The sequence below is a fragment of the Sylvia atricapilla genome, chromosome 3, assembly GCF_009819655.1.
Source record: "Sylvia atricapilla isolate bSylAtr1 chromosome 3, bSylAtr1.pri, whole genome shotgun sequence".
Taxonomy (NCBI): Eukaryota; Metazoa; Chordata; class Aves; order Passeriformes; family Sylviidae; genus Sylvia; species Sylvia atricapilla.
The window spans coordinates 26,299,600-26,322,607 of NC_089142.1; the positions used below are offsets into that span (position 1 = coordinate 26,299,600).

The following is a 23,008-nucleotide window of genomic DNA, read 5'->3' on the forward strand; positions in this document are numbered from 1 at the left end:
TGCTCTCAGCTAAAGCAAACCTGAAGAGAATTGCCAATTGTTACAAGCACACTGAACCAATTTTATTTCTGTATTGATCTTTCACATATAGAACAACAAGTTTAAAGAAAGGGAATTAAAAACTGCTTCTTCACAGTTTTACTTCATTGTGTAGCTCTTCAGAACTCTCAATTACAACAGTGCAAACTACCATCTCACTTTGGAAGAAGGTAACATGTCACCATAATAAGATATTTGGCTGTAAACTCTAACGCTATACTTCCATGTGCTGTGCCAAACCAACAGAAAATAAATTGTTGTCTGAAACAGCCTCTCTGTAAATCACTGGGTGACAAGGAAAATGAATTTTAGAGAATTTTATATACATTATAAATAAATAAATATCAGAATGATAAAAATATCGAACACTATATCAGACTATCTTGAATTTTATTATTTTATTATTTCTTCTGTGACTCCTTTTTTTCCTTCATGTCAGTGGTATCTCCAGTGTTTCATGCATAATGCCTAGTGTCCCTGCAGCAGTACTGAAATCTCTTCATATTAGCATGTATGTGGAATAACTGCTACTCCTTCCAAGCAGATCAAAAGGGCCATGCATCCCACCCGCTCCCTGGAACAGTGGGAGTAGCCAAATATTTTGAAATCTTTGCTGTTTCACCCAACCTGATCCAGACACAAGAAGATGGAAAAGCGAATCATATAGGATCATTGTCTCTGTAGAGAAACCACAGTGAGTAAGCAATCACATCTACTGTACCTGGAATAGAATGCTTCTTCAGCACACAGAAAAAAGAAGATTATGCATCATTAAAGCAGGGTCTCCTTTAATACAGAAAGGGAGGGTTCTAAAGAACTTAGCAAATTTAGGAAATTTAGGTTAAATGCAGTTTAGAATTTCCAAGGTATAATAAAAAAATCTCTTACATATGCTTTATCTGCAACACTGCTGAAAGGCAAATAATATAATTTTCAAAGCAGATTTATCTAGAAAATGGAAATTGGGTTATACAGACTATCAGAACTTTATTCTTCCTATTTTTCTTGCAGAAACCCAGAGATTCTTTGAATATTGAATTTTCAAATTATAACACATAGCCAAATCTAAAAGTTAAATATAAAGAAACATGCATTCATTATGCTTTATAATGTACACTTTAATTCTGATGAATTCACAGCTCACTCTCTTTAGAAGACCTGATAAACTATGGCACAGAGATTCAATAAAATCTCATAGAGAAATAACTGTTGTTACCAGCATCACTCACTAAGAAAGTAATAAATAATTACTGCAATTATCAACAACACATTGAAACGGTTTCTTTATTGTGATAATAATGTAATTAATAATGTGTTCAATCTTAAAAATTCCTTTGGAAAATTAATTTTTCTTGTTATTCAGAAAATTACGCTAGCTATTATTTTGTCATGTTTGATAAGAGGGTCTGCCAAACAGGAAGGTTTTAGAATTTTCTAAATTATACAATACTTTAGTCATGCTTTAAAGTTATAGCATGAAAACCTAACAATCTATTCACATATCTAATTACCAACATATTTTTAATATGCTTAACAATGAAATACTAAACATACATTGGAGATTACCATGGTCATTAAACATCTGATTCTGTTTAAAGATGTTAAAATTGATATGACAAGACTTTTAAGCATTCCTCATTAGTCCTTTTCATTTTTCCACTTCTGTAGGAAAAAAACCAAAGTAAATTTACTGTCTTGAATCACTTGGTTCAAATGGACTTCTTTAAAATCCATATCTGGAATTAATGGAATTCAGAGTATGAGTATGAGGGGTATTACGGAAGTGATTGACTTACCATAGAAAAAAATGGACATGATAAAAACATTACTCCAAACTGATAATATCAACCTTCATTATTCTTTTCAAGTGGTCCTCTACATTAGAGAGGGAGAATGGTGGAAGAACAACAAAATATTTTGCAGGAATGCACCTTAGCCACCAGAAATATTGAAAAACACCTTTCTAGTCTACCATTAGACTACATAGACACTCTCACTGGGACAGTCAGTATATAAAATAAAAAGCTGGACTCATGTCAAAATGACCACTGACACAACAGAATTTTCTTCAGAACTATGAAATTTTTTGCTCACCATCATAAAACTTTTTCTGTATTTCTTGCAATTTGATGGAAAGTTAAATCTTCAAGTCTTTGTGGTGAATGATTATTCTGCATAGCTATGAGACAGTTATGCCTATCAGCATCTTTTAGGATGAGTTAATTCATTTAGGATGAGTTAATTCATTCTACAATGGTAAACACAATAAAAAAAATCAAACTGTGAAAGTAAGTGCATTTTCTTGTGTTGATTGATTTTGATTTATTATGCTTAGTTGAACACACTAATAAATACAAATACCCTTTAGCAACATTGGTAATTCAAATGAAATACGTTACACCCTTAAAACAGATAATATGGCTAAAAATAACAGCTATCCTTTTCCCTATATGAAATATAGTCATCTGTAGCATCCCTTATTCTATCAATTAAAAAGTTTAAGTTCTGGTGGTTATCTTCAGGAATAGAGGTTAAATGATGCTTTCTTATTTTTTTCAGGACGTTGAAGGGTAAATAAGAGTTTACAATGTCAATTTCAAGTTCATGATTGGAGCATCTTTTTGATTTTTTAAAGTCAGCATTTTCTCCCAGACAGAATTTGATTTAATGGAATATCTGATTTGGCATGAAATTTAAATACATAAGATTACCAACAAAATTCAGTTTTTCAAGTTCCATGTTCGATAGGAGATTGGAAGGCGCACCATGATAACAGGACTTTTCAAATAACACTTTCCAGTATTATTTTTCATTACACTAGAGATATTTACAAAATATATTTCTTTTATCATTAAGACATACAACAAAATGTTGGATTTTAAGTAGGTTTGAAGCTGCAGTAATTGTAACAAAAGAAGGGGTTATCAATGATATAAAAGACTGTGAGAAACAGAGTCTTTTGCAAACCAATTTTTCTATTTTTCAGCATGTTCACCATTTAACAGTAACCACTCAGGGAAGAAATCTAAAGAAAAACTGTCAGTTTTTAACCAAGTCTCAAAAAGCCCTAGTGAGCAATAAATGTCTGAGTAATGCATTAATTTTTAAATTTTTGCCATAAATCCATGTACTTCCACAGATAAGCAGACAAACTCCTTTAGATCAATACCTAACTTGAAAGTAGGTGACTTTAGATGGAGTAAATATGACTCATTAGAATTTTTCTTAAATAATGTAAGTAATCAATAGGCTTATCTTTTTTCAAAGCTTTGTCTTTGAAATATGGTAAATTTACATTGCTTTTGCTTGTTACTTCTATGGTTCCAGGAAGGGCATAGCACTTTGCCTGTGACTCAGAGCCCAATTCAATATGGAGCTCTGGATGCCTGACCCTACTCTGTAGTACCAAACTGCTAACACAGTTCACATTCTAAAATTTATATAGATATGAACAGCTTTGCAAGAGATTGAAGAAAATTCACACCTAGCAAGAGAACCTCAAACCTTCTTTAATACACTGATTTTGGTCAGTAGTTTTAGCTTTTGGAATACACATCCTTATGCCAGCTGGTGGATGGGGTCCGCTGCTTGGGACCCAGAGAGCCACAGCCACCCCAAAGGATGTCTCGCTAGAAACAGCTCCTTGGGGGGTCAGGGCACTCCGCAGCTGGCAGAGGGGCTTCTCAGCAGCGGGCAGAGCAGTGATTTTTCAGCTCAGTGATTTCAGCTCTCAGTGATTTCAGCTCAGTGCTCTCAGCTCATGCCCTTGTGAGTTGCCCCTCTTTTAGCCGGTCGTGGTGAGAGAGAGAGAGTTCTCGTGTGGAATTTCCGCAGGTGGTACTTTATTGAGAGGGTACCAGCGAAAGGGGTCCAGGGATGAGGAACCTCTGCTGACCAGAGGAAACCCAGGGGTTTTTATGGGACACCAGGGTGGGAGGAAAAGGGTACAGAACCAATCAGTTGTAACAGATCTACATAAAATCCCGAGGGGGCTTGTGGGTCTCCGGACAGGTCGCCGTGGCTAGGACGTTTATCTTTGTCTTAGGGGCTCTGGGTGAAGTTGCAAAATTCTTCCTTAACTCCTCAGCTTGGCTCCCTCCAGGGCAAAGCAGCTGGGGCTCCGCCCACTCTCACACCTCCTTGTACGAACTAATGACATTTAATGCAATTCTGTAATTTGTCCATAAGAAAACACAGCAGATACCACTAATTTTGTGATATAGCCATTTCATTTGAGATAAATGTATAATGACACACTATGAATTGGAAGATGAAAATATTATTTTCATGATATACTGTGAACTGGTCTGTGGTGAGCCACTTTGTAATAAACCATCAAAACCAGTCAATGATTTTTTTTGTGTACCTCCTTACAGAGAGAGTATGAGACACAAAAAGAAGCCCTTGACTCATTATAAACATGATTAAGCAACAACCACAGCATCAATGTGTTATCAACCTTACCCTCATTTTGAATGCAAAATACAGCACTATACCAAATACTGAGAAGAAAACTCTACCCCAGCTGAAGCCAGGATGGCTGGCTTGAGCAGGAATGTTGGAAGGACCTCCAGAGGTCCTTTCCAGCTCAAAGAATCACTTGATTCTGTCTTTTGTTCTTGGGTCATTCCTGTAAGGTCAGTTAATGTATGAAAATCTAGTGCAAACCCAGAGCATGAAGGGTACAGGAATTCAAACATCTGTTCTTCAAGTCAGTAGCTAATGAGCTTGAACAGCCATAGCAGTTGGTTTGCTGGCTTTGACAGATCACTGATGAAATATTGCATACTGCTGATGAATGAAGGCAAAAAAAAGTTTCAGAAAGTGGCTTATGTTTCCAAACACACTGAATGTTCTGTTCATGCACAAAAGCTGAAATTGAAATACAAAAGGGAATCTTTTATATCTTCTTTATGATAATCCATTTCTTATTTGAATTATTCCAGATAACATGCCACATGAAATGATTTAACTAGCTGATTCCAACGTTCCAAATTTCTGTTTTAAATTTTAATTGCATATACAAGAATTTGTTAACATTATCTTGATTTAATTCATCTCTTATGGGAATATTTTTAAGTCTGAATAGATGTAGTGATTACTTGTGCAAACCTGTAACAGCTTGATTAATGAAACTAGGATTAAGGCTTTCAGAGAACAAACACCACATAGGTGCACAGGGCAAAACCATTCCTACCTTATAGTGGCTAATGTGATGATTTTATGAAGTTTTCAATTGCTATAGAAAATGCAGTAAACATAAATGCATGCAGTTGTATACATGTTCTTCTAAAAGTGATCACAAATTTTCTTCAAAATTTATCAAATATAATTAATATCCTACAGCATTTCCAGGTCTATGCAGCATAACATGGGTATAATTCATCTACATGCTGACTTAAAATTGAAAATTAAGATATAGATTATGTAAAATACATCTTTTTAAAACCATATCTAAATGTTTTCCTTAACAATTTTATAAATTCATACAATAAAATAAAATTCTTATATCTATCCCAGTCTGCTTCCACTGTTAAGCTTCAAATAATTTTGAAATTATGAGGTGTGGTAAGATGACAGTGATATCACATGAAGTTGTCTCAAGTCATTTACCCAATTACTTTTCCATTGATCACATAATTGATTATGTTGGAACTCAGTATTGCACATGAAACCTAGGCTACCCTATGTACTTGCTGAGATACAAAATCTGCTGCTCAGATGTTTCCAAATCATCAAAAAAATTCCTGTATTTCTAGGTAACTGGTAATGTTGGAAGCAATAGCAAGACATCAGATAATTAGGTGGATTTGTTTGTTTGTTTTTGTGTTTTTTCTGTTTTTTTGTTTTGTTTTGGGTTTTTTGTGTACTGATTTAATGTAAGTAATACTTTCCCACTGCAAAGGATACCCAATGCCTGAAAATAATAATAAAAAATATGGACTAATATGAAAACATTTATATCTCTGAAATAATGAAATTAAATAGGAAAACAACATGCCTTAAAATGAGCCAACATATTTTATGGATATTGATTTACATTTTTTTTTTAAACACATTTTCAGAATGCACATGCATGAAAAAATTTGTAGAATATTTCAAGCAATGGTTTTCTTTTTCTGTGGAAAGGGAAGAAGTAGAAGTGTAGGTAAAACCATGGACACTCATAATATAATAATGGAACTAGTACTTAATACATTACATCTTGCCAAAGTTTCCATGTGGAGGTACAAAAACATGCTGAGGACTTTCACAGTTCAGAATGTGCCATCTGGTTTTGAAGCTGGAAGGCCAAATAATAAACTTCTGTACCACTGCATGGTCTAGGTGAGAGTTGGCCAAATTAACTGGATAATGTATTTAACAAACAAACTCTTTTAAGGACAACTAAAGGTGCCTTTCTCAGCCATGAGTAAATGCTCACATCCAAACTACTGATTAAAGTGTGACAGAAAACTGGAAACAACTGCTTTCAATATGTTCACTTGGAGGAGATATGAAATGTAAATGTATATAATACCATGATATAGCTCTGTGGGGATGGGCACAATGTTCATTAAAATTCAGAGAAAAATTCTGAAAGTTCTGCAGGTAAAGAAGATGGAAGAGTGATGCCGTCACATACAAGGAAGATTTTAATTAATGCTTGCTTGGAATCTCCCAAACAGAAAAGGACCCTCTGTATCATATCACTGTGCAGAACGGACAAAAATATAATTTAGAGACAGAAATCAGAGATACCTAAAAATTATCAGTACACGTATTCTAAAAGTGACAATCTTTACTACATAGAAAAATCAAAATCCTGATGACCTGATTATCTCAATCTCTTTCTTGTTAAATTTACCTTCCTTCAACCACTGAATTGAAGAAACATCATTTGCCCTCATGACTTTCATACCAGTTTAACCAAAAAGTAGAGCAAATTTTACATCAGGCAAATGCATTTCAGAACCCACTCACAGAATGAAATGTGTTTGAATTAATGTTCTTTGAATAACTTTAAAGAAGAAATCCATAAAACCAATCCAAACTACATTTCAAGTATGTGCTCAAAGCTTTAACTGAAAAAACCAATACAATCTCAATTATGAAATAACAAAAAAATTATACTCAAGTGAATGCACATTTTCAAACCAGTAATCAAATCATCCTAAAATAAACAGAGATAGAATGAACAAATGAAACTGCATTGAAACAGGTTTCTATTTTCTTTAGGCACGGCAAAAAAAGTAAGCAATCAGAGCTTTATTGACTTTCTTCTATAAAGCTGCTGTTTCACATGGATCATAAAGACAATGACTGAACATTTAAAACTCATTTAATCTTCATCAGGTTTGAGAAAATGGCCATATCTAAGGAACCTAATCATACAGTTAAAAAAAAGCAATAGCTCTAAACTGTGGGAATGTATTAGTTTCCTGCACATGTGGATGAAAAAGAATAAGTTCTAAAAAGAGAGAGTCTGCTTTTCTAGATGTTATTGGATGTGTTAATTATGGTGTTTAACCACTGGAGTCATAGTTGTATCCAAAACTGGAATAACTGTCGAAAATGATCTTCCAAACCAATGCAAAGTCAAATGTAACAAATGTATTGTTCCCCTGTTGAAAAGTCTTGAAATAGTAACAAAAGTAACAAAAAATGGTAATTTATTCTCCTCTTTGACTCTTTTACTGCATTATAGGGAAAAAAAAAACCTCCCACACATTAACTTTGCAGGTAAAGTGTACAGATAGTATTATCTATCTCCAACAGCCTCTGAGAACACAAATCAACAGTTTTGTCATGGGTACATATTTTATATCTTATGATAAAAGATCTTGGGAGGCTACAACTGCCTTGTCAAGTTTGCTTTTTCCTTTGACAGAGGTTAAGGATGATTGCTGAAGGATTACAATTTTATTGCTGCTTGGTGAAGGATATACTGCTCTCTCTACATTTTAGAAGGACTCACAAGAATAATCACAAGTCGTTTGGAAGGCCAAGCCCATAAACTCAAATTCATGTAAAACTGCTATTCACAGTCTACAATCACACCTTGCAAGTTATTTAGTATGCCACTGTTTCAAAGATAGCAGTATAAAATTCCAGTAAACAAAGGAAATGTGTAAATTGAACTGACATTATTTTTTAGTGTAACAACAAGGAGAATGAGGCCATAAATACAGAGATGTTAATTTTAGGGTAGAAAAAGAAGGAAATAAATGTTTCAGTGTAAACTTGAATATCTAGAATCAATTTTTTAACTGCTGTTTAGCTGCGTTTGTTGCTAAGATATTACTGGAGTTTGAAATCTGTACAGCATTTTAATGGCTGAAATGTATGAAGGAAAGACAATGCTACCATAGCTGATGCAGTGCAGACAATTAGCTGACCAATGTCTCACACAAGAGAAGTCTCTGGGATTAAGCCCCAAATTTAGAAGAGTTTCTTAGTATTGAGTTGTATAGCCTTATCAGGCATTTTCTGAGAGAAAAAATCTTCTTTATCAGCTAGATCAAAAGGAGATGAAGTGATATAATTTTCTTTGTAAATTTTATATACTTTTACAATCTGTACAAAAAATCCAATAATAAATACAGTTAGCTAATAAGATTTGAATGTCTGCTATGTGACTTTGCTCCATTAATACTCGATGTTAATACCAAGCATAAAATGAAAAATCCCTGTTTTAAATGAAGAAAAGAGTGATGTAGAGATCTGTGGCTGAGAAGAAATAGAAGTTGGAAACAAAACAGTTTCTTAAATGGCAACTCCTATTAACCTTCCATATATTGAAAAGAGGATTTATCTTCTAACAAGTTTGTTTCTAAAAGAAGTGGTAAAGCTTATGTATTAATCATACAATCTAACAAAAAAACTTTGAACATTCTCTTCTCCCCATACCAATCTACTCTACGTACTGAGATCAACAAACCTCAGTCTTTTTAGAATTTATCAACATTTACATCACAGAGCAACAGCTCAGAAGAAAAAACACAAAAATATTCAGATTTTGCTTTGATTTTCCTTGCCCATTTTTAATTTTTATCTTAAACAATAGATTAGTCTTAGCACTAAATATGATGACAAATCTAATTTATTCAACGGTTTAATTGATAAGGATAAAACATGAGACCCCCATTTGTAACTTCCAAAATTATGTTTAAATTGTTTCAGTTTCAAACTGACTTAATGTGTATCTGTAAATGTATCTGGACTTTGAATGATTTCTAAGTTCTCCAAAGGACTGAAGTAATCCTTGTGAACTAAAATGCATTTTCAGTCAATGATGACTACCTTGTGAAAAAGTTTACCATATTTGCTTTCCAACTTGACTTGTCTTTTTATTGTCCAAAAAAACCCCAAAAAACAAAACAACAAAAGTGAAATCACATTTTATTGCTCAATATAAATGACAAAAACTCTTTTAGTGTAGCCCAGTGGTAAATTCTTACCTTACTGTGATAGGGACGAGCACACCTGTGCTGACAGATTGGTTCAGGGATACAGTCAGAATGTTCTGAGAGTTTCCACAGCCTAATCGAGCTGTTGGTCTTCCCTCCACAAGATACAAGTGAAGAAACTGCTCTCCAAAATTTCTTTCACCAGCTTCAAAAACAAAAATGGAGAGTCACACTTCTGAAGGACCTCACAGAACAATTTTACACTACTGGAACACCATCATCAGACACAATGCCTATATGACACTGGAGTCTCTTCTGTCCATATACAGGACTCATCTTGAGTGACTGAGAAAAAATAATCAGTATTTAGCTGATAATGGTCAAAAGTAAAAGAAAATAACTAAAAGACAAAATTTACTTAATACCACTGCAGTTGCATCAGTCTTACAGAGATCTTTTTATCAATTGAACTTTTCTCTTTATCCAGCAGTGTCAACAAAGGTGACAATAAAAACAATCCTGAATCACATTCATTCAGCTTTTCAAATAAATTATAGAAAACAAAAACATTTAAGAGAACATCTCTTATAATAGATTTAAAGATAATGAAAAATTACCTTTCTCAATTAATGATATATTTCACACTTGAAGAGAAGAAAAATTATTTACAAAACATCAAACATACTGTTACTTGCACTCTTAAAGATATGAATAAAAATATGCTCACTTCCACTTAATAGTATAATATATATTGTAAAAATGAAAAGTAAGCAATATATTGTAAAATATATTGCAAAAATGAAAACAAAATATTTATATCTAAGTGATGGAGGATACATGGCTCCTCTACAGAAAAAAGACTTACAGCTACAGTTTCAAATGAAATTGGGTGAATTTGCCCTTTGAATATGACTGTATTTACTTTTCATAAAAGGTAAGACAGTTCCTGTTTAGAATTTTTATTCTCCTTTAAGACAAATGGCTAAAATGTTAATTTTTTAACTGTATTTTACTACATTTAACTGAAGTAAAATAACTCATTGGGTCACGAAACTGAATTTACTGCATGTGTTGTTTGACATACTACTGCCTCTGAGTAGGAGGCCCTGGGTGCTGGCATGGGTATCAGATAGGTAGAAATCTTACACCAGCATTTGGGAGACCCTCAACTATGGAGTGCATGGGTTTGGGTGTGTGAGTCTTGAGCCATGAACCAGGGACAGGAGACCCCTGGAGTGGCTTAGAGGGCTGGGATCTGGGCTGGATTTCTGCTGCTGGGTAGGAGCCTGGAGGTGCTGGGTAGGACCTCCCACGGCTGGAGCTGCTGGAGGAGACCACGGCTTAGAATATCTTTTAATATTTTTATTCAGAGAGGCAAAAAGGATGAGGCTGTACTTGGGACTTAGAAAACATACTAATTTGTAAAAAAAAAAATAAAAATACCGACTTTATTTTGGAGGATAAAACAAAAAGCAAACAATGATCTTTTAGGAGACAGGGACAACAGTACTTGCAACTGCCTGATCATTTCCTTTCGTATAGTTCCTAGCAGAAGCAGTTCACAATGTAAACTCCATCCTTGAGAGCAGCTTTCTAGTCAACATTTCATTTCTTTAGTCTGTTACGAATCCTGATGACCTACTGAAGTCTTTTATGCTTAGACATATTTTGTATTCGGAGTACCTAATTAGCTCTAAAGCTATTTTAATTTGACTAGATTTCATGCCTTTGGCTTTTACAATTTCCTTCTACAACAGTCTGATAATTCTCTTTCAAAATATATTGCACTATTGCACTGCTTTTTAACCCTCACATAGCTGACATACGCACATATTGTGTTATTTGTTTCCTTATCTTCTCCCCTCCCTGCACATGCTATTCCTGGCATTTCCAATTTATACCAGTAAATAGATCTGAAAGTCACATTGATTCAGAGAGAATGAAATGGATGTATATGTACATGTATATAACATGTCTTGAAAAAGTGAGGTTATAGATGAACAGCTTGTTTCCCTTCTCCCAGTGACTGTCTATTCACGTTGCCCACTAGTAAAAGCTTGGAAGAAGGTCCTCATTATTACCAACAAAGTAAAAAATCTGGGACAGCTCTCCCAAAGGCACCATTACTTCTTGAAACTTCAGTGAGTGTTGCTACTTGAACTTCAGTCTAGGGAGCACTTTTAAGACACACTTATAGGGGACTAACAGCATTCTTCACATTATTTGCTAGGTGGTATGAAATCGTTTGGAAGGACAGCCCTTTCAATCTTTCTACAGTGAGCATGAAGAGGCAGAGAATTTTGTTCTGGCAATGTGACAGAGCATATGCTGCCTGGCGTACATGACGGAAGTTACCTTCATAGGAAAAGCCCAAGTCATAAATAGACAGACAGGTTCTTGGAAGAGACAGAGATCAGGAAATATCTGAGTTAAAAATCTCATTGAATATTAGGGGTAAATTATCTTGACCTTAGTAGAGATTATGTGAGCGGTTCAGGCTAAAGAATTCAGATCTCAGCAATCATCCTTTCTCAGAAAACTGCTAGCTGGAAGGTAATTTTTGTACATCAATATGACAACAAGAAAGAGGCCACTGGGATTAAATGATTGCCTATCTAAAAGAAAGATTTGAAGTCCCATTAAAATATGGGGTAAGCTTTATTAAGAAAGAAAATCTATTTTGACACAGAGGAAGGCTACTGTGAAATGCTCAGCTTGAAAATGCCAGCTGAAATAGACAGAGACTACAACAGAAATGCCTGAAATGCCCCTATTTAGTTTCATAAGGGTAAGGGGAATTTGGGAAGATCTGGGGAACAGAGCTTCTGAGAGCACAGGAAATAATTTATGAGCACAACTTATGAAAAGGGAGCTGTTGTCCTTAAGGAATGCTATAAACATGGGCTGTGATATCTGAAATCCAATTGTCAGAAGTTATAGGCTACCATATATAGCAGAAGCTAAACAATCTACCTTGAAGGGATTCTGAGCAGCATAGTGCTGACTCTGCTAAAAGTGAAAATGATGAAGTAAAACTTTACAACTGTATCAAGTTTTTATGATCACTAGCATTTTATTTTATTTTGTGGCTAAATGTCACAATTTGCTTTGCCATGTTGATGAAATTTAATCATGCAAACAAATAAAATAATTAAGGAATTAGAGTAGAAATTTTATGAATGCATTCTGTAGTCAACAAATAAATCTTCTCAAATGATGACTAATCTTTATTGGCACAAATGTAATTGTCACATTCTATCAACAATTTAAACACAAGGTTGCTGCAAAAATTTCAGTTTTAGTCCATTTACTGTTAGCATTCAGATGTTTCTTGAATACATACTGAAATAGTTAGGGAAAACATAATTATTAAGAATATAAATATGTTTTTCTTTGTATTAAGACAAATATATGTATAGTAATTTTCTATAAATCACACCTAGGCTTCTATGATATCCTATCCCTTTCTCCATTTTTTTCAACAGAAAATCTGTTCTTGGAAATGTCTACAAGTCCTTATTACTTGTTAATTTCAACCAACCATTGATAAAATTCTTGCTAATAAAAGCATCAAATAGGAAAATTATTTTTAACAACAGTATGGTATGATTTACTAAAGTGACATGCCTAGCATATATAATGATTCTCATATTCTGCCTATTGGTTAGCCTATAAGCAAGCTTATATGCTGTATTTTCTATATTTATTTCATTTGTCTTATATATATTTGCATATATATAATTGCAATAACTGCTGAAAAGCATTGAACTAATGCATTGATAATGTAAGTGTTCTGTTCTCTTATTTTAAGGCACATGACATGAAAAGGTGAAGAAGGCACAGATCTTTTTTGTTCTTCACTGGCTAATGTACTAGGTAAAGACAGATGCAAGATTTAACCCTTTTATGTTTTCCTTATGGTTTTGACTTAAATAGTCTTCTCATGCACACTTATGTTTCAAATTCATTTGTGTATCAGTAGCATCTTGTCTTAGATTTTTCCCTGTAATTAAATGTTTACTAATTATCTACCAGAAAAACAGATGTAACCTCACACCACAGGTAAAAACAGGTGTGTTTGTAAAATGTGTAATCTGAAGGTGGATTAATAAAAAAAAAAAAAAAAAAAAAAAAAAAAAAAAAAAAAAAAGGTGTAACAATTTTCTAGTAAAGTGTATCTAAAAGAAGCAGATCACTGCAGTTTTCTTTCTATTTAAATTTTATTTTGACAAGTAGAAAGGTTTTTGCTTTATGAATTTGTAAAGCCTATTGTAACCATAATTATGAAACCATTGCTAATGTGCCTAATTAAGAGAACCTAAAAAATGTTGGGAACATTAACCCTTAGATGTGTGTGGTTCGTGTACCTAGTGAGTGCAATAGCCTCAAGTTGGTTTTCTGCTGATGGTTCATTGCTCAGATGTTTGATGGTAACACAGCTTCAAAAAAGGTGCAGTAAAGGCAAGAATTGCATTACTATTATAAATGGAAGAGCTGACAACAGCACCTTCTCTTTTGTAGTCAATAGAAATGAAAATGAAAGACAGATCAGGGAGAAAAAATGGGGACGGAGGAAATACAGAAAGTATATAAGGGAACTCACAAAGGATATTTATCCAACAGAAGATCTTCATGCCTGCATACAGAAATAATTTAAAAATTAAAAATAATCTGTATAGGCACATGGAGCTCGTTCATAAAACACTGGAGAGATTTTTGTTTACAAATTCATATAATATTTTATTTTACATTCATGTAAAACTAAATAAGAACTTTGATCTGAACCATCATAACAAACTTTTGTAACATTTGGAAAGGAATCTAATTATCGGGGAACAGAACAGACAGAACAAAAAAAAAAAAAAGAAAGAGTAAAAACAAGGAAAAGAAATTGGTGCTATAGAAAGAGGGACAGAGACTGTTAAAGCAGAAAGGTAAAGCAAAGATCTATATAATGTTAAACACAGTATCAGAATTCTACAAGATGTACAGTCATCAATTACTTTCTGTGTATTCCACAGCCAGGCAGAGATCCAAGTTTTACTTATTTACTCATTTATTTATTTAGCTTAACAGAAATCTAACCTTAATAGAAACTCTAATGGTAATTAAAAGAGCGGAATATTGAAAGTCAGTTAAAATTCCATTTCAGGGGTAACAAAGGGAATGAGAATGCAAGTATGACATCTACTGAGAACCTAAGAAGAAAGGTGAGTTTTCACTGTGTGAAAATATACAAAAATTATGTCAAGTTCCTGGAGCTAACCCAGCTCAATTTCAGGGTGACAACTGAACTCATACCACTAATCCTGACCCACACTTTTTCTTCCTTTTTGGGTGCATGAAGGGATAAGAATTGAACTGTGACACAGTCCATGGAAGTGGCAGATATGGGTAACTGGAAAAACTGCATGGTTCTCCACTAATGTTATTCTATCTATCCAGAAAGCAGAGATGTATATATTCTAAAGAATGTGAAGTCCTCAAATGCTGCTGAAACAAAATCTCTGCAAACACCTGAAAAATATAATATTAACAATTTTCCATAGATGGTATAAACTAATAGCTGAAGAGGTTATATTAGGTTTTGATATCTAATTAGGTTAGATGCAGGATAAGTACATATATAGAAAGAAAATACATATAACCATATGAACTGGTCATGTAATTAACCTCTTGCTACGAGCAGGGATGTCTTTGACCAGATTGGGTTGCTCAGATTCTTGTCAAACCTGACTTGGATGATTCCAGGGATGAGGAATCTAACACCTCTCTGGGCAATCTATTCCAGGACCTTGCTCACCTCATTGTGAAAAATTTCCTTTTTACATCTAATCTACATTTATATTCTTCTAGTTTAAAGACATTACCCCATGTCCTATTGCAACAGCTGTTAAAAAGTTCAGCCCCACATTTCTTGTTAGCATTCTTTTAACACTTAAAGACTGGAGTGTGGTGTCTCCAGAGCCTTCTCTTCTCCAGATGGAACAAACTTAGCTCCTTTAGCTTCAGAAAACACAATTTCCTCCTGAGTATAGCAGAGAATCTTCAATTTTTTTTTCTTTTTTTTTGTTTGGAGTTTGAGATTTTTAGTTCACAGAGCTGCTCACTCAGGGGTTATGTAGATGGCAAGATTTACTTTAACTTTGGCTGGAGCCAAATTACTTTGCAGTGATGAAGCAAACAAAATCACTAAATGCCATATATACTCAAAGTACTGCCCATAACCTTCCTTAAATTCTTCTTCAAGGGCAAATAACTTCTCTTGAAATCGACATAACTAACAAGTATATTAAACATTTCAATATAGAGAACTGCCACATCACTACTTATGGCAAATTTTTGCTGTACTGTAGCTTAGGCAGCTCAGCAATAGCCCTGATATAACATACAAGGATTTGAGATACTATTTTGAAAAGCAGTAAACATTAATTTTCAATCTGGGGCTAGTGTGTTTCACATCTTAAAAAATCTAGTACAGATAATAATAAAAGGCATAATTAAATAATGCCACGAAGCTTATATCACTTTTAACCCTGGCTTATAAATATGTACATAATTCAGGTGATTTCACACATACTACTACCAGATTAATATAAATGCAACAAAATTTAATCAGAATTATTTATGCTATATCAATAAGATTTCTTTGTGTAGAGAAACCCTAGGAAGCTGCAGTAAACTAAAAATTATCCTAGTGATTTTGTCTTTGTGGAGTAAATCTATCAAATAATCATATTTTTCTAGCTCTCCTTGGGTTGGGGAAGAAATCACCTCACTTTCCATGTTTTCCATTTGCAAGAAATTGCAAGATAAAATATATAATGAAATTCTCAACTGGCAGAGAAGCCAATTTTTTCTTGCTGACTAGTGAAAAGTGTACTTCTGTCTCAGAAGTTTAAGCCATATATTGAGGAATGAAATATGCAGACAAGAAACAACATTTTTATGTAGTATTAACAGGCATACATCCAAGTCTGCAAGTACACTCTCTGGGGAATACAAAAGAATTCTCTGAAGTGTGAAATCACAGTAAGTACTTCAAAATATGGCAAAATTGCAGAACTTAAGATAGTTCTATAAATCAAGAATTTGGAACCAAGATCACAATTATGAAAAGCAAGGCTCAATCCAACTCTGGAGAAACTGTTTCTCTATAATAAGTTGTTCAAAACTTCTCTAATATTTATATTTTAGAGCTGTAAAACTTACAACTAAAGTCACATGCTTACTATGTTCTTTTTTTGTCAGGAAGCTGCATTTAATCTTGTAAGATATATTTTGCTCAATGAGTCATGAATTAAAGAACTTTCCAGAGGAACACAAGGAACAATGGTTCGAATTTTATAATGCAGCATGCATTAGAATACCAAAAGGCTTCTACTGCATTTTAATGACTCATTTTGCTGTTGAAAAGGAAAGGAAGCTGATGTACACCAAAGTTAATAAGGACCTGAAGGAGCTAAAACTGATACTTAGCTTCAAGTATCTTTGGTACTCACTGTAAAGAATTGTGCCGTTTAGAGCAGTTGTTTTCACTGTCAAGTACAGAGTTGTCAGATTGCTTGTTTCCTGCCCAGATGCAGTCCTGGTATCAGATGCAGATGTCAGAGAAGGTAGCTCCAAATAAGAATTTCCAGTGAAGGATGGAAAAAATAGTGCTATGTCTGAAATGAACAACAAAAAGCCAATCTTACTATTTTATTAAAAATAAAGTAATAAAATGCAAGCACATTTCAAAAGATCCGTTTTTCTAGACCTGTGAATAGCATCATCAACTATATTATTTGCTAAATGTGCATATAAGTTTATTTAATTTCAAACATTCAAATGAAAGACACAGAAAATGAAAAAGTTCTACCATCTGCCTATTACCAGAAGTGAAAATACCATTATAGGAGGGACTACTGATAGAAGATGCAAATTAAAAAGACTGTAATAAATTTTAATCTTTACAGAGGTGTCAGTGCAGAACTTTTGCCCAATGACATCTCTTTGAAGTATTTTTCATTTTTATTTGTAGACAAGAAACCCAGTTTTTCTTAATTTTCAGGATACTCAGATTTTTGGGGTTTGAAATTATAAAGAGGATGCTGTTACGCAGAATATGCATTTTTCCACCACACTTCTCTGGAAATGAATAATTATTAAGAGAAAAGTTTTAAGTGTGAAGGCTTAACATTTACAATGTTTATTACATTTATTATTTTAGTCATTATGCTTTGTTTGTTTTTTTTTTTTTTTTTTTTTTTTTTTTTCCCTGTAGACATGATAATAGTATCATGAATGCAAGAAAAAGTAAACTAAAACAAATTGAGGTTAGGCAGAATGTCTTCCTGATGTCTTAAGAATTCTATTTAAGCAAAACATCTTGAATATTGCCCAGATTGATCGTCAAGGATATGAATAAAGAATAAGCATCAAGAAAAATATTTTGAGTTCAGCCAATATTTCTGAAAGGAAATTTTTAGTTTAATGAACTAAAACTATACAATGTGAGTGATGATTACACACAGGCATGACTAGTACTTTTTAAAAAAATATATATTAACTATATTAATTTTTTGTTTGTTTATGAATCTGACCACTCTTTATCCTCTGCTGTTTTTATTTTATTTAAGAAAACAGGATAAAAGGAAAGGTCTAGCTAAACAAGCACATGTAGAAGGACAGTTGTTAAAAAAACCCCCACACCCTGACAGCAAAAAATAGGCAGGATGGAAAGCAATGAATAGTTATGTTTCTAAACCATAGGTCTGGAAAAATCAGGATTGCTGGAGAAAGTGGAAAAAGCTATGGGATGAAAAAGTCAGTGGCACCTCAAATCAGAAGCAGACCTACATGGTTATGACAGTGTTTTTTCCCTAATTAAATTCAGCCTTTCAAGAGAAACAGTACTAAGAGATTTAGCAGTGTAGTGCAGGGCCACAAATAGGATTAAGGGCTGGGAGGAAAGGTTGAGAGACTTAGGACTCCTAAGGATGCAGAAAAAAAAGCTCAGAAGAATCTTATCATTGTCTGCAAATACATGGGGATGGAGAAGAAGAAGCCAAACTTCTCTCTCAGCATTGATGGGCAACTGGTACAAATCAAACCCCAAGAAATTACACCTGAACACATGGAAACTCTTTTTCACTGTGAGGGTGGTCAAGCAGTGGCATAGGTTTCCCAGGTTTGTCAGGTCCCAATTGGAGATTTTCAAAACCTGACTGAGCATGGTTGTGAGAAACCTGTTCTAGGTGAGCCTGCTCTGCTTCAGCAGGGGGTTGGACTTGATGGTCTCAAGGTGATGGTCCTTTAGGCCCCTTCCAACCTCAACAAATTGGTGATTCTGTTGTCCTTCCCAGGGAGGTTCTCTGCACTTAATTATTATTATTATTATTATTATTATTATTATTATTATTATTCTCAACTTTAATTATTATTCTTCAAGTGTGAAGAATAATAATTTAGAAACCTCAGTGTGGTTCAGTACTCACAATTTAGTGATACACTGAGCTGCAAAACCATTAAAATATCCTTTATTAGGTAGTTCAAAAAATACAACTAGTCAACTTAGAGAGTAACTGTCCACAATTTATATTCTAAGTTTAAATTACTCTGTGAAGTTTCTTTCAGCTATGTGAAGAGAAGGGGGAGAAGAATGAGTAGGGGAAGGGAGCATGGTGTATCTGGGCTATCTTGAAAGGAAGGACAATCTCATCGCTCCTTCAGGAAGGATAGCTCACTTCAAAGGAGAGATCTTCCTTAAAGATTTTAAACTTTTCAGGGTGTCCAGCACCTTGCATCCAGAATGCACCTTTGCATTGATGTACAGGCAAAACTACTGAGAAAAGATGCTATTTCAACTGTTGTGCCCACCTCTGCAGTGCTGTGCCCAAAGCAGCCCAGGCTTCCATCACCAGTGCTGTGAAGTCCTCCCAGAAATCAGCAGAAGAGACACAGCAAACACAGCAACTGCATCAGAAACAAACGCATACCTGGCAAAAATTCCATCCAGGAATGCCAAGATGCAGAGCACATGCTCTTCCCTATGGTGTGCAGGCCACTAGCCTGCTGATCCTTAACAGTCATTTTCTGCCCTAAAGCTGTACAACAGCTGCAATGTGTTGCAAGTCTACAACACCAGTAAAGAGGTCATTGAGAGCACAGGGATTAGTCTTCTGCTTGGATGAAGGGCCTAAGTGGGACAAAACAGATTGAGTCTGTATTAAGAGCCTGAAATCTATGCCTGAGATAAAGTACACAGATAGAATACTGTGAGCAAAGCTACCAGTGTTGACTAAATTTTTCCACTTTCCTCATTTTACTAAACTCGTTATTAGAAATTAAAGTCACGTGCAGCACTGACCATGACTGCACACTGCTGGGATCCATGAATCAGATCCAGAGAAGACTATCTGCTGAACTACAATGAACTTATTTTCTACCATATTATGAGTGTATTTTAGTAGTGCTTCCTAGCAATATTTACAGATCTTCATATTTTAAGATGGTTCCTGGCAATGAATATTTTAGTATTTAATTCATTTTACAGGACAGGCTAAAAAGAAGAAATAGTTACTTAATTCCACTCTGGGTCCACTATCTCACACTGTCACCTCTGTCCATGATCACCAACTGACTCTTCTCAGCTGGTGCAGTGGTCTCCAAAATGAGTGGAGTGCATGCAACCTAAGAATGGGACTCTTAAAATACAAATTAGTAAAATTTGTCAAGAGACATCTATGACATGGGTTCAAGCACTGCCTATAGCTTTACTGAGAATTCGCATTTAACCTAGGCGAAGGGATAACATTAGTCCCTACGAAATACTGTATGGGAGGCCCAATCAGATTCCACATATTCCTGGTGAAGTCCATATGAGGGGGAAACTTGATTTACAAAGGTATTTAATGGCTTTAAGTTCTACCTTGCAGAAGCTTCAAACCTACATCGTGTCATCTAGACCCATGGGATTGGATACACCTGTACATCCATTCCAGCCTGGAGACTGGGTCTATGTTAAGTGGTGGGACAGTGATCCTTTGCGAGCCAAGTGGAATGGACCATTTCAAGTACTGTTGAAGACTTTCACTGCAGTCAAGGTTGCTGGTAAAGGACCATGGATTCACTACTCCAGAGTCAAGAAAGCTTCTGCCCCCGATGATGATAAATCTTAAAACAGCTCACTTCTCATATTTAATTACTTTTTACACGATGACTGACTATGGAAGCAACAAGTTGTGGGAAAATGGTTACTGTTAGATTTGTATTTTCACTAAGTATAACTTTGCTATTAAATGCTCACCTAATATTAAGTATTGTTATTGATAGGCACTTAGCTTTCACTAAATGTTATTGTTATTGTATTGTATTGTATTTAGGTAGAGACTCGACAAGGTAGAGGCCTTGTCAAGCCTCTAAAGGGGGGGAACTGATGCCTCAGGTTTTGGGTTTCGGCGCGGGATTCGCGTCTTTGGGAACATTCTCTCCCTGGGCTCCAGGCCCCAAGGATGGACAGTGTGGGGGATGGAGCGCCGTCATTTGGAGTGTTGATTGGACGGCGGGTGGGGCATGTGCAGATGGCCTGGGGCCTGGAGGGGGGGAGGAGGTTTGGTGACTCGGCCTTTTGGTGGGGCGGGCCTTTTGAAGCGAGCGAGGCAGCCACTGCTGTGGCCGCTGGGGCTGGCCTTGAAGGCCAAAATAAAATGCACCTTGACTTTAACCTTGACCGGCTTCTGCCTCAGTCATAGGCAACACTGGTAGGAAAATCAGACCAAACATCTGACTAAGCTTGTCTACAATCTACAGGGTAGATGACTTTATTCAACATCCCTGGTCCTCTTTAAAATGAAAGTAAATGAGTAATCCCAGAATGCAATTTTCTTCACCCGATCATGACCTAAACCTGCCTATTTCTCTCTATTTGCTGTAAAAGGGCTTGGGGGGGTCAATAGTTTAGCTGTAAACATGTACAATTGCTAGCAATATCTGAAGGCACATGAAAAATTCTCATTTTTGTTGCTTATGCATCAGAGACAGATGACAGAAGGATATTTTTTTTAGGCAAAACCAAATTAGTACAGTAGTTCTGAGTCGAAATGTTAAAGGTGGGAACTGAACAGGATGTCAGAATATTTAGTCAGGGTTAGCTAGAATTTAGCTTAAACTTGGAATTTGCTGTTCATATCTTTCAGTTACAATGGTAAACATCCTCTGAAACCTATGGACAAATTCTGTGCTTGGTCTTTTCCATCACTCAGAGAATGTAATAGAAGCATAGGTGATAAAAACTTTTATGAGCAGTGCAGCAAACCTTTTCCATATTATCAAGAATGGAGGTGTTCCCAGCAGGCAGAAAGTCAGTTAAGAAGCAATATCAAGGGTCTGATGAATACATGATCTGTTCTATCTCATGCCCACAGAATTTAACCACCTTAGAGTAATGCATTCTTATATCTCATGTTCATGGTGTGAAGAAAATCAAAGTGAAATAAATATGATTTCAGAAAATTCCTAGGGATTATGTCTGGTAAAATCTGACTTGGGTGTTTCATAAAGCATCACACGCACCTACAACAGTACAGAAATACAGTAACCATTTCCCATGAAATAATTGATTATCTGAGTTCAGCTGTTTCAAGACAATAAAATATGAAACAAAATAAATCCTATCTTTGCTGCTTTCATTCGTCTCAATGCACAAAAGCCTCCTGCCTGCTGTAACTGACCTCCTACATCACAAAGCAAAAAATCCTTACAAAATAAAATGCACAAGTCTTCCTCTATCAGACCAGCCTGGTACCTTTTTGATAATGCTCTCTGCTGTCAACTGGGAGTCTGAAATCAGATCAGTGACTTAATCTCTTACTTTGCAGACTGCTAGGGTCTTTGAATGGCAGAAAGACAGTACATTTAATTGTAAAGACCTAAGAGAAAATCATTAAAGGCAATGGGTCACATAAGCAATCACATAAGCAAGAGGAGGACATCAATTAATTTTCATTGAAGGAAACTGCCATACAAGTGGAACAGTAGTAGAGGAAAAGACTTAAAAATTTAGGAAAATAAAGCAGAAGATATTCAGCAAGCATGCATCTGCAAAGGTACAATGAAACACAGAACAGAAGCAGGGGTGATCAAATGGCTGGCATTGATTCCAAATGGAGGAACAGAACAGGCCTATTCAACATGCAGAGGAAAATGTGAGTAAGAAATGACAGCTCCATGTCTTCAAACACAGCAGGTAAAAGCATTCAATTACTCAATTATTGTTATTATCAGGTCACAGGCTTGCAAAACAAAAGGAAATTCTTATTAACTTTTTGCAGAATGTTTGGGGTAATTGCCAAAAGATATTATGTGGGTCAAAAGTATATTAAAAAATAATGAAAAATTGAGAACAATACAAGAACAACAGAAAGTAATCCACTAGACTAGCAAATATAATGGAACCACAGGTCAGGAAATCTTAGTCTCTGTGATTGGTAGAAGTTGAAGTAATGCACTTGGGGGAGAATCTCAGCTGCCCTGTTTTATATATCCTTTTTGAAGAGTGACTGTTTTTTTCTCTGAGACGGGATATTGAGCTAGATGCC

General features: G+C 35.1%; 1 protein-coding gene across 1 annotated transcript in view; it reads right to left on the reverse strand.

Moving 5' to 3' along the window:
• EYS (eyes shut homolog) overlaps positions 1–23,008 on the reverse strand; it is a 718,715-nt gene that overhangs the window by 129,719 nt on the left and 565,988 nt on the right. The window contains exons 37-38 of the mRNA XM_066314978.1: positions 16,931–17,095; positions 9,480–9,633 (exon numbers count right to left, since the gene is read on the reverse strand). Of these exons, the coding sequence (XP_066171075.1) occupies positions 9,480–9,633; positions 16,931–17,095 (319 nt within the window). The remainder of the gene's footprint in view (positions 1–9,479; positions 9,634–16,930; positions 17,096–23,008) is intronic.